The sequence below is a fragment of the Pyrgilauda ruficollis genome, unplaced genomic scaffold (genome assembly GCF_017590135.1).
Source record: "Pyrgilauda ruficollis isolate IOZ18807 unplaced genomic scaffold, ASM1759013v1 scaffold35, whole genome shotgun sequence".
Taxonomy (NCBI): domain Eukaryota; kingdom Metazoa; phylum Chordata; class Aves; order Passeriformes; family Passeridae; genus Pyrgilauda; species Pyrgilauda ruficollis.
In genome coordinates this window covers 6,659,434-6,676,999 of record NW_024524934.1, presented here as the reverse complement: position 1 = coordinate 6,676,999, position 17,566 = coordinate 6,659,434, and the positions used below count along the sequence as shown (strand labels likewise).

At 45.9% G+C, this 17,566-nt stretch overlaps 1 protein-coding gene across 1 annotated transcript in view; it reads left to right on the top strand.

Annotated features, from left to right (window-relative positions):
• Positions 1-7,721: 7,721 nt before the first annotated feature.
• The window catches only part of JARID2 (jumonji and AT-rich interaction domain containing 2), a 213,842-nt gene continuing 203,997 nt past the window's right edge, over positions 7,722-17,566 (top strand). Inside the window, exon 1 of the mRNA XM_041475330.1 lies at positions 7,722-9,185. Coding sequence (XP_041331264.1) covers positions 9,141-9,185 — 45 coding nt within the window. The 5' untranslated portion in view covers positions 7,722-9,140. The remainder of the gene's footprint in view (positions 9,186-17,566) is intronic.

The window sequence follows — 17,566 nt, the reverse complement described above, 5'->3', positions numbered from 1 at the left end:
CACACCAAGTTACTGCATGCCATGAACCCTGCTTACACAGGCACTGAACTGACAGAAGACATGGCATGAGCCAAACAGAGCACAAATTCCATCTCACATCAGCAGAAGACTGAAACTGCACATCCAAAGCCAGCACACATTACAAATTCAATAAAAAACAGAGACCACCATTGAAGTTATTAAACTGTCTATCACAAACAAGAAGTAAATATACCCCAGTTTTTGGGCAATAAAAGCTATTCCTAAGAACAAGCAAGCTGTTCTCATACTTTATTTCCTACATTCTGCTCTTTGCTTAGTGATTTAATGGTGTTGACTCTGTGCATTGCAGGGGTACCTCAAAAACTGATCAAAAATCAAAAGCAATTGAGAGCACCCTGCACTTTGTAGGATCAGGTCTTTTCTATATTGTTACTGAACACTGAATGGTCTGATAACCTTCCTTATGACTAACAACTTGCTGCTTCTGCCTTTTCAGGAGCCATCACTCTGTGTGTTACTTGATCAGTTACAGACATGGCCTTTTATTAAAAACACAGCTTCCACCATGCTCAAAATTTATTCTACTTGCCTATAATACAAATGATGTTTCAAACATCTGAAATTTACGTTCAGTTACAAGGCAAAATGATGGCTAATTTTTGGCTAGTAAATTGGATGCGACCAGCACAGACCCTGCCAACACTGGAGCCAAACTCAATGCCTGATTCACCACTTTTCCATGCTATTAATCGGCTGGAATCAGCTCTGGGTAACTGAGCTGGGTGTTTTTCCCAACAGGAAAACTGAGTGTGTCCTGTGCTTGGGAGGAGCATCAATACTGCCCATGCAGATGGGCTTCAGCATGCAGCATCTCATCTCAGAGCCCTATGTACTCTCTCTCTTTGCAAATTAAGCCCTGGAAGACAGGCTCTGCCCACACAGCTGATGTGCAGACAGGAAAAGCAGACATGCAAATAACAGATTTATGGAATGCTACTGGCTGAACTGGGAATCTCTGGAGCCTCTGGTCCACCCTGGAGCACCAAAACCTGTGCTGCCTCTTCCCTTCCTCCCACAAAATCACCAGATCCAACTTCTACAGCAAAACCAGCCTTTGCCCCTTTCCATCTGCCTACTCCCTGCCCTGTTCCCCAGTCCTTCTCCATTCTCACAACCTACCTGCTTCTGCACTCCAGTCCCACCCTCCTCTTTCTCCTCTCAATTCTTCCCCCATTCTCATGCCACTTTTCACCAACGAAATATCGGCAAGGCAGTCATCTTTCCCTCCCCTGCTCCAGCACTGCCCCATGTGTCTTCTGGCCGCAGAGAGGATCTCCCTTTGCCCATCACCATTGTCCTCTGATCACAACTTTGAGAGTATTAGTCCCACAAGCCTGATCTTCCCCGTGGCTCCAAGTAAGCATCATACTCTTCATAAGGCTGAGGGAGAGAAGGGAGGAAGAAAGACAGACTTTCAAATGAGTACAGAAAAGTAAGAAGAAGAGGAGGAAGAAGGATGGAGTGCTTCTCTCCACCCCCTCTTCCTTTCACTAAGACACTCCTGTTCTCCTTCTTCCTCCTGGAGCTCTTATCTCCATGTAAAAGCCTCTTACTTCAATTTAATAAAATGGTTTAAACTACTACCTCAACTAAAACAGTTCACATTCATGCAAAATTAGAGTTTATGCAGCAACTTGCACTGAAACAAAATCAGAAGTTCATATCAATTTGACAATTTTTGTTCAAGCTTGTGTACTTCTGAGGATTTTGTTCCAGCTTCTGTGCCTCAGGTGTTACTGTCCCACAATCCTACATCTCAACAGATGCAGGGCAACTGAGCAAACTGCAGTAAATGCTGAACAATGTGGCAAGGACAAGCAACCTTACATTGCTAGCAGGAGTGAAATAAAATTCAAAGAAAAGAAAAGCTGACAAAGTACTTGAGTACTAAATTAAATAGAGAAAAGGCAGACAAAGAGCCAACTGAAGAGATTTGTGGTGCTTTTTCTGTGGTGCTTCGTCCGAGAACGTCATGACAGTCCACAGGTGATATGTTTCCATCACTTCTGTGCGCTAAAGGAATGTATTAATTCTGTTTTACAGTCTGTAAACTGAGACAGTCAGAAATGAAGATCTGAACAGTCTCAAAATACCTAAAATCCAGGTCCTGCTCGCATTAAGCACTGCATATTCTGTATTCAAAGGATACAGCTTCCAGCAGCCTTTGATGCAGATGCACATGTGTAGTCCTAAAAGAACCCATAAAATGAGGAACGATGCAAGACCTACAACAGGAACACTTTAGCAACCACAGACATACTTATTTCCCCATCTCCTCTTCTACAGTTTCAAGTGGGAGAACAAAGTATCCCGCACACTAGGAGATTTGGATCCAAGAGCTATGATAGTCACAAGCCACAACTCATCACCCACCTGACAACTGTAGCTATTTATGTACAAATTAGTAGTGCTGACCTGGCCACTATTAAAAGATTGATGTAAATGGCTTACCCAGCATCACACTCCTTGGCAGAGGATCAACTTCTCCAAAGCAACATTCAGCTGCCTTAACAATGAGATTATGTCTTCCCTTCTTACACTCACAGGAACACAGGAGGGTAAGAGTTCAACAGACGACACTCTCTCTCCTTCAGCATGTACTCTAATTCACCCCCAGAGCAGACACACTTACTGCACCAAATAAAACCCAATCATTCTATGGAGGTGGGGGGAAAGATATGAAATTTATTTTAAGATTATTGCAAAGCAATATGTAGATGTATGGATAGAATTAATACTGCATAAATACTCTGGCATTTCGTAACTTTTGAGTGCTTAACTTAGCCACTTTAATATCCTTTCACTCTGACCATCTGTGTAGTGTCTGTCTGCACGTGCATGTATGGCTGCTTCAAGGATCCTGGAGATGCCAGGCACCATGTCTCTATTACCCAGAGGACTTTAAATCAAGTGCATAAATCCATGGTGCATGAATCCATCCTCTGTGCATGTGATGCAGAATCTACTACACAGGTGCATGCTGGAAGCTGCCTGTTGGGAAACCCTTACACCCAGATGCAGAGGCAACACCTTCTGTGTTGCATGGTCATTATGTTTGCATTTTATGTAAATATTTAACAAACACATACATTTATACATGTATTTCACAAGAAAAAGAGGTTGGAGGGAAGTGGCCAAACTGATTACCAGTAACTGGCTACTCGTATCTCTTATTTCCCCGTGGGAACAAATAAAAGAAAGTTCCACTTCCCTCTTCCCCAAGGGATTAATTCACTGCAGTAGCTGGTTTTCTCTTAAATAATAGTCCAATGCTATTTTTAATATTCTACTCCAATATTACTGCAATGTGTTACGGAGCTTTAAAGACCAAAGCAAAACAATGAGGCAGACTACGAATACAGGACAGCTAGGATGTAAAGCATGACAGGAAGTGGAGGGGAACCCCAATCAGGAAATATGGAAACCAGAATGTGGGGTCTAGGCATCAACTCAAGCCAGTGGCGATCTATAGGATCTATAGGCAGAGGCCGCTCTCTGATGGCCTCCACATCCTTCTTTGTTGCTAGTAGAGCCATCTGCCTGTGGTAAATTTCCATGTTCTCAAACTTGAAGCAATATATGCTATACATAAATGATGTCATTGCTTGTCACACAAAAAGCTACTCTGTAGCAATATGTATTGATTTGACAACCCTGGGGGTCCACTTCTAAAGTCTCTTCACCTACTCCACCTAGCTTCCAAGAAGCGAGTCTAACCTGAAAAAACCCCTGAGAATTCCCCACACATCTCTGCAGATGGCCAACCAGACTCTGGGGCTAGAAGCAAGTTCTGTATCTATCAGCACAAAGCTACCAACCCTCTCTCACCTTCATCCTTCTCACTGTAAAAAACATTTTTCTTTAATCCACACAAGACATAAGGTATCAGAATTCTATTGTAGGAAACCTGTTCAACACTAGAGAATTTAATTTTTTTCTTTTCTGAGGCATAATTCAGGTAAATACGAGTTGAAGAAAAGGTATCCAGAAGTGATCTTTATGAACTGGTAAGCAGCCATCTGTCCACAAAGAATCACAGCCTGCCCCCAGGACAAGGCTCTTTTATGGCTGAACTTGTCTGGCATCATGCCCTTTGTTTGCTGACTGGTGAATTGTGGCTCCTGAATTCACCCCATGTTCTTTCTGCCTTCCCCGTACTGCTTGTGCCTATTGTTTTATCTGTTTTACCAATAAGAAGAGATAAGAACCAAAAAACTTTTAAAATAATATAATTTTCCTTATGAACTACATATTCATTTTTATTAATTTTGACCTGTTTTGGCCAGCACCCATAGCAGGACCTTCCACATGAACTTACTAAAACTCTTGCCCCAGAATTCTGAGAACACCACAAACCAATCTGCACATATATCTGCCTTCCAAGTCCAAAAGTGCCAAAAGCAGTAGTCCCGAATAAAAATTCAAAACAAACAAATAAACAAAAAACCAAAAAAAAAACAAAAAAAAAGAAACCAAAAAAACAAAGAAAAAGAAATACAGTCATAGGTGAGTCAGCCATGATGAATGTTCTCTTCCTATAACCTCAGAGGGATTTTATCTTCATTTAGATGTGAACTAGGCAAATATGAAAACTCTTAGTAGCTGGAGAGGTATCACCAAGGTTCCTTTTGAAAGAAGTTTCCTTTCACTTTTCACTAAATTGTGTGCTGGAAAGTTGTATTATATGCTAGAAAGTGACCATGTTTCACCTCTTGCTCAGAGATAACTGCATCTAGGATGCTTAGTATGCACAAGTCCAAATGAATAATGTATGAAATGTGTTATGCTCATGCAAAGAAATAATCCACAATATCCTCACTCCCCAAAAAAACCTGATCCTAAACAACCATGCAAACCAAGAAATCCTCCTTCCCACCCAAAACAATAAAAAACCCAACAAACCCAAAGAAACAAAAAAGTCCCCAAAGTTTTTTGTACAATAGTATTATACTCAGACCACTGAGGTTATTGGAAAGGTTGACACTGCACAGTGACTAAGAACTAGTTGTAGAACACATAAATCCAGTATGGGAGCTCCTTTGCAAATGTGTGTAATTCCTGTAAAAGTATTATTTATAATGAAGAAATGAATGAGAAGGAGACAAGGGAAAAAAGGAACAAGGAATCTCTATCCTGCTAACAGTAGTCACTTCTCAAACATCTTCAAGCAGAGTTACAGTTGGAAGTGACTATGATGAAAGTCACAATGAAACTAGAAAAAAAAAAGTGTTCAAATGTAATTGCAAACACTGACATCAACAGCAGTTAACCTATGATACCAAGTGCTATTGTGCCAGCATTTAATTAATTTTGCAAACCAGTCCAGCGTCAGTATTTAAAAGGTCAGTCCCCAAAATGTACACAAGCTAGAACTGAAAGGCAAGACCCACGGCAGATACACGATATCCAGCATGTGCACAATACAATGCTCTGTGTAACAGAACACAAATGTAAATAGAGCCACGGATCTATGGGAAAGGTTTCTGCCACCCAGCCTCGAGAAGAAAATTCATTAGTTTGCACTGACAGTAAGCTCTTGTTCAACACATGGCACAAAAGCCAGTAGCAAACATAGCAGCACCGAGACTTTTAAGACCACTCAGGAAGCAGTCTCCAAAGTAAGGGGCAGGGGAATAGTTGGGTTTGCTACCTTATGCCATCCGAGAAAAGCCAGGTAGGTTTTCCATGAAAGCCTTTTGCTCAGTTGTTGACTGAGAAATACATGAATGGCTATCTTTGTCTCTTCTGGCTTTCCAAAATGTCTCCTGGAGAAGCACGCACTCGTTGCTACTAATTGAAGAAAAGCCAAGACAAAAGGATTTTCTTCCAAGGATGTCCTAGACCTTCATGCTACATAAACACCTTAATAAAAACAAGTGAGGGCAGGAAGTTAAACAGTCCTATGAGAAATGTGCATATTTCCAATTTCAAGGAATGAAAAAAACCTCACTTAAGACTTACTCTTAAGAAGGAATCTATATTTTCCTATAAGAGACCTAAAGGAAAGGCTTCAAAAGACTAACTGATCACAAGTAGTATTATCATAAAAGCTTTGATATTGGATGAGGCCAAGCACAGACCATCTTATACCCCAATTTTTACTAAATAAGATTAGGAAAAGAGTCCTGAAGTAATTAGCAATAAACATTAAAAGTTAAGGGAAACTAGAGAAATTATGACATAACTTTATTCCATTCAGCGTCTTAAACATTATTTTTATTGCATTTCTAAGGTAAAGGGAGAATACCATGGTCACTTATTTACATAAGTGAGGAAGAATGGTCTCATGGTGAAGACTCAAGGCTAGGTACTAGTGAGTGAGGTTCTGGCAAGTTCTGTATCCTGTTCTCTTGACTTTGATCACTGCCACTCAAGAGTCCTGCACAAAAATTGTCATTCCTATGGGGCAGATATAACATGCTCCAGAAGGGAACTGAGCATAGAAACTGCATGTGGAAGACAGCGTAAAGCCCCTAAAGCATCACCCAAGTGTAGTCATTAGCGTAAAAGTACAGCACCTCATAGTTCATGGCGAGTCCTACAGAAAAGCACAAACACAAACTGGGTACGGTGATACCTCACACCAAGGGAGATCATTAATGACACTCCTAGAGTCACACTCCTAGAGGAGATATAATTATAGAATATTAGGGGTTGGAAGAAACCTTAAAGATCACCTAGTTATAGCTCCTGCTGTCCTGGGAAAGGACAATTCCCTCTAGATCAGGATGCTCAAAGGCCTTCTCCAACCTGGCTTTGAACAATATGGAGTCTCCACAGAGTATCTTCTTTTCCAGGCTGAACAGCCCCAAACAATCCCAGCCTGTCTTCGTAGGGAAGGTGCTTTAGTCCCCTCATCAACTTCGTGACCCTCCTCTCTGCTTGCTCCAACACCTTAACCCATCTTAATTAAGGAACTGCTGGGCTTTTGGTGAAGAAGGACATTCCACTTCCGTAACAGTTTACTTTCTTTTTGTTTTAATTAAAGAAAAAATACATTTGAAATGAATCGAGAATTGGAACTTCGGGATTTCGCATCGACACCGTGTTTCCAGGAGCCGCCGGCGGGTCCAAAGGCTGAGCCCGCCGAAGACGGGGCAGCAGGCGCCGAGCAGCCCTGGGCGAGGACGGGCCGCTGCTGCCGGGGAGCCGCCGGGCTCTGGGCGGCATTTAAAAGCACACATCCATCCGCACAGAGAGGTTATTCCCGGGCGCGCCGGGCCAGCGGCCTGGGCCCCGCGGGGCAGCCCCGGCGCACGAGCCGCGACCTCGGGACACCCTGGAGACACCGAGCGGGCCCCGCACGGCAGCCCAGCCCGCAGTGTCCCGAGCTGACACCGCCGGCCCGGCAGGCAGGCAGTCCCTCCTGCAGGCAGTCTGTCTGTCTGTCCGGCAGACCCAGACCGCCGCCTCCTCGGCGGGCGCAGCACACAGACACGAAGTTTTCGGGCCGCCACTTCCCAGCCCAACCCAGACACATTAATCCCCGCGCTCTGCCTGCAGCCTCCCGCGGCGCCTGCCTGCCTCCCCACTCCCTGTCAGCGATTCCCAATAAACTTCCCCTTCCCCCTCCTCCTCCCTCTCCGGCCGTACCTCTCCCCCGCCTCCTGCCCCCCCCAGCCCAGCCTCTACCACCGAGCGCCGCGGAGGGGGGGAAGTTAGGGGAGACAAGCGGGGGGGTGCTAGGGAAGGACGAGCGTGGCGAAGGGGGTTCCTTGTCCAGCAGCCAATCGGCCGCGGGGCTCGCGGCGCACGCCGGGAGGTGTAGTTCTCCGCCGTTCGCCATTTTGTGGCGAGGGAACTACAACTTTCCCTACGAGCAAGGACAATTCTTGGGGCCTGTGCGGCCGAACGTGACTTTCAGGTGCTGCCAGCGCGGCGGGCCCCCATGCGTGTCGAAGCCGGGGGAGGCGCGGCGGGCGCAAGGACAGAGCGGAAGGACAGCCCTTGGCAGGCGGGAGGAGTGAGGAGGCTGCAGCGGGGCGGGGAGGGGGGCAGGGCACGGCGACAGAGCGTGCTGCGCTCTTGAGGGACCGTCGTCAAACTCCCGGCTCGGGTTTCGGCGTAGGGCTCGCGGCGACCTTGGCTGCCGGGTGGCCACGCTTAAATGCCGAAAGAAGGGAGGTGGGAAGAGGGGTGGGGAGTGGGAGAGGGAAGCGCATGACGCCTGACCCGCATGGAGTGTTCAGCGAGGCCTGTTGCATGCGCTGAGCGCGGCGAGGGCCCGGGCGCTGCGGCTGCTGCCGCGGTTGGGAATTAAGGGCGAGCCCTAGGCGGTGTATGCATGTATGTGTGTGTGCCGTGTGTCCGTGTGTGTATATATATACACACGCATACATACATACATACATACATATATATATATATATATACACACACATACACACACGCGCGCGCGCGCACACGCACGCACGCACGCAGACATATATATTAACAACAGAGGAGGGGAAAGGGAAGGAAAAAAAAAAAAAAAAAAAGAGCCAGGTCCATTTAAAGTTGCTGGCGGAGAGCTGTTCCCATTGGCTGGGGGGGAGCTGGAGGAGCGGAGACACACACGGTGCGTGCAGCCCTCGCTGCCGCCGCCGCCGCCGCTGCTGCCGCCGGAGCCGCCGCCGCCGCTGCTGGAGTTGTCCCTGCCGCTTTCCCTGCTGCAGCGGCACAAACGTGACTTCCAACGTCCCGATTATTTATCTTCTCCTCCCGGCCCCTTTCCTCCTCCAAGATGTAACTACAGCTCTGACACTAAGGACCTGCAGATCGCTTAGGCGGCTTGATAAAGAGAAAAGGGGATATCAAGGGCGTCGTTTTTTGTGTTTAGGGGGAAATTTTCCATTATAATGCTTCACTAAAGTGATTTTTTTTTTGTTTCCTTCGCATTCGTCTTTTTTATTTTTTTTTTCTTCCGTCCCCCATTTCTCGGATTTATTGCTAGGAGAATCACATTGTGAGGAAAGAAACTCGGATTACAAGATACCACTACAAACAACCCCCTCCCCCCTGGATTTTTTCGGTATTTTTTTAAATTTTTTTTTTTAATTGTCTCGGCTTTAATTCATGAAGCAATTGTCCCCTTTTGCAATCAGAATTTGGATACCAGAATGAGCAAAGAAAGACCCAAGAGGAATATAATTCAAAAGAAATACGTAAGTGGTCATAACATACATCGTTTGACTCCCAGTTTTAGGAAATGGCAGTGAATGTCAAGTTTATAGCTAATCTTGCAGCTCTAAGGCTTTGGGAACAAATGTGATGCTGAATTTGATTTTTCTGTGGTGTGGTGGGGGAGTTTCAGAGGCCCCTTTTAACGGGGAAGCCTGCTATCCAGTTCGGTTATAAAACCAGATTTGTGGAGCGATTCCTCCAGTGAATAAATGTATTGACCTCAAATGACACAATCATAATCTAGTTTTAGATGAAACGCGAGGAGCTCGGGGGGCTGCCACGATAGTGTCACCGAACTGCATTTTCAAGCGGTTTTCTTAATTCTGTGCTTTTGCATGCTAAAATAGGTTTGTTGTTGGTTTTTTTGGGTTGGTGGTTTGGTGTGGGGTTTGTTTTTTTTTTTTTTGTTTTTTTTTTTTGGTTGAGGGGGGATGGGTTTTTTCTTTTCTTTTCTTTTTTTTCTCTTTTTTTTTTTTTAATTATCTACGTGTGTCTGTCCCCGTCTGGTGAAGCGGCGGCGGTGGTTGTTGGAAGCCCTTTAAGTTGAAACCGAGTGTCTGGTTATGGCGAGCTGGTTTCTCGCCGTACCACATCTCCCTTCTCCTGTGTGCGATCCTCGGCTGCTCTGCCTTGCGATAGACACCGGAGCAGCCGGGGATCGCCTTACGGGCAGCGCGTTCCTCGGGATTGACTGGAATAATGAGGAAAATGGCTCGGTGCTGTTTAAAAATAATTCATTATGATGGCTCGAAAATTTGGGCTAATCCAGCGCAGCCTGGGCTGTATTTCTGCCTCTCTTTATTCAGCCGCTTAACCAATCCCTCGTAATTGTCTAATCCTTTAAACATATAAATGTGGATGGGTAGTTGGATTTTTGTTCGTGCTCCAGTTACGTTTTGATTGGCACAGGACAGTTTTTCCTTACGTTTGGAAAAGCGGGGGGGATTATCCATATATGCAGTAGAGCGAATAATGATTTTTATATCCATGTTAAAAAAAAAAAAAAAACACCAACAACAAATTTTGGGGGGCGGATATGGGGGGAAATACACAGAAATCCTCGCTTTTGGGCGTGTTTGATGCGAGGCTTTAAAAGTTGTAGTTTATATCGCGTCTTGTCGTCTGCGCCGATTTCTTTCAGCGGAGGGGTGTCCCTTGGCAGGGAGGGTGACCTTCGGGACACTTTGCCTCGGTATTCTATAGATTTGGTAAAAACTGCAGTTGACTCCAGCTGACTGCCGCTATCGATTGCCCGCCCCGCTGCAACGCTGCCCGGGGGAGGCGGTGGAACGATGTGTGTGTGGTTTTGGGGATGAAGGGCAGGGGGGGCCTGCGCGCTATGTCGAAGCTGCCCCCCTCCTCCTTTCCACCCCCCCGCACCCCCCTAAATTTCCGAATTAAAATACATCCGCATTGCAGAGGAGAGGGGAGCCCGGGGCCGGCGAGTTTAAAGTATGGCATCGAAACGGGAACGGCGGGTGGAAAGTCTGGCGAAACACGCGAGGCGTCCACGTTTCCCAGGCAGGCAGACAAAAGCGGGGCGGGGGGGGGAAGGAAACCGCTAACGGGGGCGACAAGAAAATGGGGAGAGATCACCCCAAAGCCGGGCTCCCCCGGGCTCCCCGGGGCGAACAATGCGGCGCCGCTCCCGCACCGCCGGGCAGGGGCCGGGAGCGCGACTCCCGGGGGAGGAAAGACGAGGGCGGACAATGTGCAAGGGTGCTCGCTCTCCCGCTCACAACTTCGCGGCGGCGCTTGTATTTAACCCCTCTCCCCGCTCTCCTCTTTTCCCCCCCAGCCCCTCCCCATGTTCGTTTTTTTGCAGGGGGCGGCGGTGCCGGCGGGGCGCGCTGGCGGCGGCGGCGGCGGCAACAGGTTGCCGGGGCTGTGACGGAGCCCGCGGGCCGCCGGCCACGCCGCCGCCCGGCCAGGTTCGCCCCGCTCCCTGTGACGTCACAAAGGGACGGGCCTGCGCGCCGCGGAACCTTCGGCGCCCCCCCAGCACTGCGCCCCCCCCGCCCCTCCGTGACGTCAGAGCCGGGGCGGGGGCGGGAGGAGCCCCCGGGGCAGCGCTCGGCGGCGCCGCGGGGGAGGGAGGCAGGGACGGAGCGAGGGGGCGGCCCGGGCCAGGTGAGCAGGTGCGGGGCCGCCCTGCCGCCTTCGGGGTGGGAGGAGAGCGCCGGTCACGTCGCCCTGTGGCGACACGCGTGGTGGCACGTCTCCTGCCCGTGACCTTCGGGCGCTACGGCAGCCCGGCGGAGCGCGCCGCCGCCTCCTCCTCTTCCCCGCCGGTGCCAGCACAAGCTATGCCTGCACCTGGAACAATGGTCCCGGTGTCGGTCTTGCTGCCCACCCCGCGTCCCTGGTGCCCCTAGGCCGGAGGTGATGCTCTGCCGAGAGGAGCGAGGGCACAGCCGCCGCACGGGCACCAAGTGGTACTTCATGGCCCCGCTCCTCTCGTGTCGCTGCGAGTTGTCACAGAATCACAGAGCGGTTTGGGCTGGAAGGGGTCCTTGGAGATCACCTAGTTCCAACCCCCCTGCCGTGGGCAGGGACAGCCTCCACTAGATCAGCTTGCTCAGAGCCCCATCCAGCCTCGGCTTAGACTGGCCTTGTGTCAGGAGTGGGGCCTGTTCAGGCTGCTGCTGCTGTGTTTTCAGCATTTGCAAAATGAATTCTGAAAACAAGAAGGTAGTGAGAACAATGGAGGAAAGCCTCCGTGTTGTGGGCTGTCGTCGCAGGGCTTGGCTCCCTGCTCCGTAAGTGCTCGCAGTTGAAAGTTCTCTTAAACTTGGGGAGCGTTATCTTTAGCGATTGGTAAACCAGGAATGAGGAAATCTGTGTATGCATCTTCTTTTCCTGTGGTTTAAAAACGCTATCACTTAATTTTTACAAGATCCATGGCTGACTCATACAACTCTTTCTTCTCACTTTACCCTCCTCCTTCTCAAACATCTTTACATATCAAATATTGCCTTTTGGCTCCAGCCTCACAAAACTGACAGCTTTGTAAAGCATCCACTGAGAAGCCAGACTGCGTTCAGTATGCGTTTGGAATTAATAGTTCTTGATTCAAAAGCTTTGATGTCTTGAACGTAATTTCACAGGTGCATTTTTCTGACCGTTTTTGTGATGCTCAAATAGCAAATCTTCTGTTCTTGCTGGTTTGGGTCTCAGAGTGTCAGACCTGGATTACCGCCTTAAAATACCTGCACGGTTCTGCCACGGTAGCAGATGGTGAAGTATAATTAAAGAGTAATGTCACTACTGTCACCTCATGTGATTTGTTTGCTTGTCCTTGCAGAAGTAAAAGTGCTGTAGTCTGCCATGAGGTGACACGCTTCACCTACGGATGGCCTGGTAAGCCCCTCAGACAGAGGGCCAGCAAGGCCTGGCCAGGATTAGCATGCTACAGACATCCGAGAGCTCCTGTGCCTGCTGCAGCCTTTGAAACAATACTCTTTATTTGGGTGTGCTTGATGTGGGCTCAGAGAGTTTTGGGGGGTATGTTAACTGTGCAGCACCACCCCCTTCTTCTGCATCAGGGGCATTTGTGCAGGAACCTGACCCTGGACCCTGACTCCAGGGCTTCAGCTGGAGCTGCCTGCCCTGCTTCTTTTCCTGTGAGCAGTTGCCATTTCTCTTCCTCATCCCTACAACTGATGACAGGCTCTAAGTTTGACCACTTCCTACAAGAAATAATGCAAATAGGCTGCTGGCAGCAGAGATAGTATTCAGTGTAAGTTGCATCTTTGTTCACATCACCTTTTGGGGCTTTTTTCTGTTGGGTCTGTTTCACACTTGCTGTAACAATCCCAGCAGCATAGCTGCTCAAGTCTTTCTTTTCTTGTATGAAAAACTTAAAAGATGCTAGCTGTACTCAAGAGCTACTTTTGGGTTTCTCTTAACCTCCTTCTGGTCTCTTGAGCATTATGTTGTAAGTGGCTATATACTAGTAGAAACTAGTAATTAAAATATTTTTTTTCTTTAAATGAATATTTTGCTATCAACAGATGTTTTGCCCTGAGATACTAATGGACTCCTGCTCACTCTGATGGTCTGCAAGCCAGGAGCAGTAAGATGCTGCCCAGAGTGAATTAAGAGTGAATCAAGGCCCCTGTGAAGAGTTTCTAATGTTCATTAAGCACTTTCACCTTCTCTTGTGAGGCCTACGAAGCCAGTATTAAAAACATATTACCCCTTCCTTTTCTGTAGTAATAGCTAATGTTATGCATATGCTAAAGTGTGGTATAAATGTCAGCTGATTCTGCAAGGCAGTAGCATTCCCTCCATTTTATTGTTTGATGAAAAAGAAAGAAGTCTAAATTACTTGCCTGGAGCTACGTGCTGTAACAGCAGCAGAGTTGGAACTAATCTGTATTTCTGCTGCCTTCTCCAATATTCTATCCTGTAGCTTACAGGCTGTTGCTACAAAGCATGGCATCTGCATTATAAGAGACTACTTTATGTAGTTCCAACTTTCTTCAAAATTTTCCCCTCCCCAGTTATGGTCTGGACTGTTAGATTAATGTTATATTCTTAACATAATAAAAAAGGCATTTCAGTACAGATGCTTCTTTTTTTTTTTTTTTTTAAGAGATGATCATACCCTGCAGCTGATAGAGACCAGTTGATACTGTGATGACTCAGCTGTGGGAGTATTACATAAAGTAGGTCAATTTTTAAATCTCGTAGTCTGAAGCTAAAGAGAATCCACATTAAAATTTATGTTTTGTTTATACACATTACTGTTATTTCCTGGCTTGAACATAAGTGAAAGCTCTTGAGGAGACGGGACATGTTTTTGGGGGTTGATTTGGGGTTTGCTTTTGCCCATTTTTATTGTATAGTGACTGAATTCAATCAACTTGATGGAGGGGAAAGACCAGCTGCTTTCATTTCTAAAGTTTCCAGTTTGCAGCAGTCAAGTGAAAGGAAGGCTTTAAAGGCAATTTTAAAGTAGGGAAAGGAAAAGCAGAGACACGTTTATTATTTTTTATTACAAGCACCCAGCTTTTGTGTGATCTAGCAGATGTGGAATTTGCAGAGGAATACTCGATTCTTCAAAATCCAAATTTGCATTTAAAACACTGGTTCTCCCCCTTAGTCCTTTGCATGGCTTGCTTCCCAACTATAAATGTAAACCAAGTGTAAATGATGCATTGTTTGCCTTAGTGGGCAGACAGTCTGAAAACAATAGTGCTGATGGATTTGACTGCCTCTGTGTAAGATTAACGGGACATTAAAATTCAAGTCTATTAATGCAAATTTCAGTGTTGCCAAACCTGAACTTCCCTTAAGTGTTTCCTGGTGCTGATGGCCCTAAACGTCCCTACCCCACAGGCCAAAACTTCGGCTTGACAGTTTTTAACCTGCTGTTAGGACTTTAGAGAAAAGGGTAAAATGTACCTGGAGTTCAGTTTCCAACTGAATGGTGGGACATGGTACACACAGACTTTTTTGTACTTAACCACCATTGTTTATTTAAAGCATTTTTAAGTGGTAAGAAGCCACCAAGAAACTTAAAATCTGCAAATTGCTTGTAAAATTCAGGTCTAGTATGTGAGGATTACTTGGCACTGAAATTCAGATACAGGAAATAATATGATTGCCAAAACCTGTTTGGTGTTCTCTTAGATCTTTGATGGGTTGGTTGTTTTGCTTGCTCATTACTTCTGGGAATATTGGGTGCAATCCTTCTTTGTTTTTTACAGGCAGGTTTTATTTGGGAGCTCTTGGTTTTCATTTGGAGGCGTGAGTTTATTTCAGTCACAAAAACATTTCCTCAATGAAGCAGTAGGTAGAAGGTTTAAAACCATTTGCTGTTTCGCTTGCTCGGGTTTCACACTTTCCCTTGTGTAATGACATCCTGTTCTGAAGTTGTTCCTTCAGTGATCTGACAGAGGCCTGGTATTTCCAGTGTGGGCTGTGGGAAAGGAATAAACCCTTTAATTATAGCAGTGAGGTCTTGTTTGAAAATATGCTAGCTCTCCTCCCCTCTGCTTGTCCTGTCTTTTTGTCTGATTCTTCCCTATGCTGGAAAGGGATCTGAAGCTGTAAAATGCTGCTGCTGAAGTTGCTCTGCAAGGGTGGCCATGATGAGTGGCAAAGCTGAGCAGTGGTTGGGACCATAGCCATGCCAAACACTGAATCTCCAGGCCTGGGATCACGGCTCCTTGCTCTGTGAGCAGACGGATGCTGGGAGTGCACCCCATCTGCTCCCGTGCCAAGTTTATTGGCTTAATTTATGCTTCTGCAGGAAGCCATTCAGAGTGACCAGCCTGAGCACGGAAGCAGGGAAGGAGGCACAGGTGGAAATCATCGTTTCACTGGTACACGTAGGGAAGATGTAAAGCTGCTTCAGCATTTCTGCAGCAAATGTCTCATCCTGGACTGATGCATCACAAACAATATCCCCTATTCTTATCTGAGGGACAAAAACCTCCTTTTATTGGGCATATAAATGGGATTGTGTGATTAAAAATACACCAAAAGAAAAGTGAGAAAGCTAAACTAAGGTCTCTGTGTACTTTCTGCATCTAGGTCAGGTCTTTGGAGCTGGAGTAGTTTCTGGTCAGGTTCAGTTTAGTGCCTGTAGAATTGCTACAGGCGGAATTAGACATTTTGACACTGCTAAAACTAGTTCAGCAGAAATGTGATGACGCCCCCAGAAGAGTTCATAATTGCATCACTTGAGGGGCATGATTTAATCCTTTCTAAATGTTTCTCCTCTGTAATCTGCTTCGTCTTTTCTGCATGGCTTCTTGCCATCTTTTCTGCCAGGTTCTTCCCTTGATTTGCTCTGCAAAAAAGGCAGCCTTGGATCTGTGACTGAGAAGAAATGCAAATAATAGGAAGTTGAGAAACTGTGGCCTGCTGTCATACTCCAGGAGGGTTTGTGGTATTTGAGTCCCTGGTGCTTTGCTTTCAGTTCTTTAAGCTTGCCTTTCTGGTCTGACATCTTTTGGATGACGTGATAGTTGCAGGAGATTAGCGTATTTTGGCACACACATGCTATGATGACTGGCTAACGATATTTACAGTGTTCAAAAATAAACCATGGGAGCTCATTCTGACATAATCTACTAATCTTAGTTTTGCACTTTGATACTGTGTTGTCTGAGCCAAGTTGGGATAACTATATATTGCAAGCAATTCATTTTTAGCTTTGCTTGCAGATGAGTGTTGAGGGAGTGCATGCTTTTCAATTAAAAATGATGGGAGTGAATTTGGAGAAATTATCAGCTCTTTCAACTATATGCTTATTCTGTGCCTATTTTTGAAACAGTTTTATGTGAGTGGGTAGAGATACATGCTGCATGTTATTTCTGGATATGTTGTGTACTGGCATTTTGATGAGGTTATTTTTTTCCTTCACTGCCCACAAGAATGGGATGGTCTTCTCTGCCCTTTCCCACACTTGTGTGTTATGGGAAGGACTTTCTTTTCTCTTTGAGGATTGTACTTCATTCTTTTTCTGGATAACAAAAAAATCTATTACTGCCTTGGGTAAACCTTAGTCTTGTGCTAGGCATCTTGCTAGTTATGCTGCATTTGGGGGAGTCCAGCCAAGAGAGTAAGCTTTTGAGACTCCCAGGTAGCAGGAATTCAATTTGCCCTGGACCTTGACAACTCCATTTAAACAGCTAAATAACAATTTTCTAGCCACATTTTTGAATGGCCTGCGTGTTTAAGAATTGCATTGAGGAATTTGGTGATGTAAAGCCTGTGAATCAAGTCAATGGCAATGTACAAATATTTTTTCAGGTTGCTACTACTGGAGTGGACAGAAACCACGAGTCTTGGACAGGAGTCTGTTCAGTCTCTCAGTCTTTGAGATGCTTATCATATTTTTTATTGTTATATTTAGCATATAGTTTCCTGTGCTGTTCTAAAACTGGGAGTCTTTATGTTCACAAAGTTCATTGCATTTAGATTTTTAAAATGCTGCAGGCTACCACCTCATGTTTATAGCTTTTTTTCTTTTTATAAGGTATCCAGTAGACAGACTGAGGGTGACTTAGAGAAGGGATGTTTCCTTCTCTCGCCTTTTTTATTTTATGGGTATTACTTTCAGCCACTTTGTCCTACAGTTCTTTTTGGTACATCAAAGTTGTAAGCCAAATCTCTCAGCTGCAGCATGCATGTTTAAACCCCCAAAACACAAATTTGCAACCCTGTGCATATGCCAGATGAATTAGCTTCTTAACTCCACTTGAGCTGAAAAAACCCCCCAAATCCAACCTACTTTTGTTTTGATTTGAGCCCTAGTAAACTTGATTCAAACTTTAGAGTTCATAAAACTCAAAGCCAAGAGAAAAGAAGGCTTTCTGTTACTGTTTTTTAAATTGACTGGTAACTA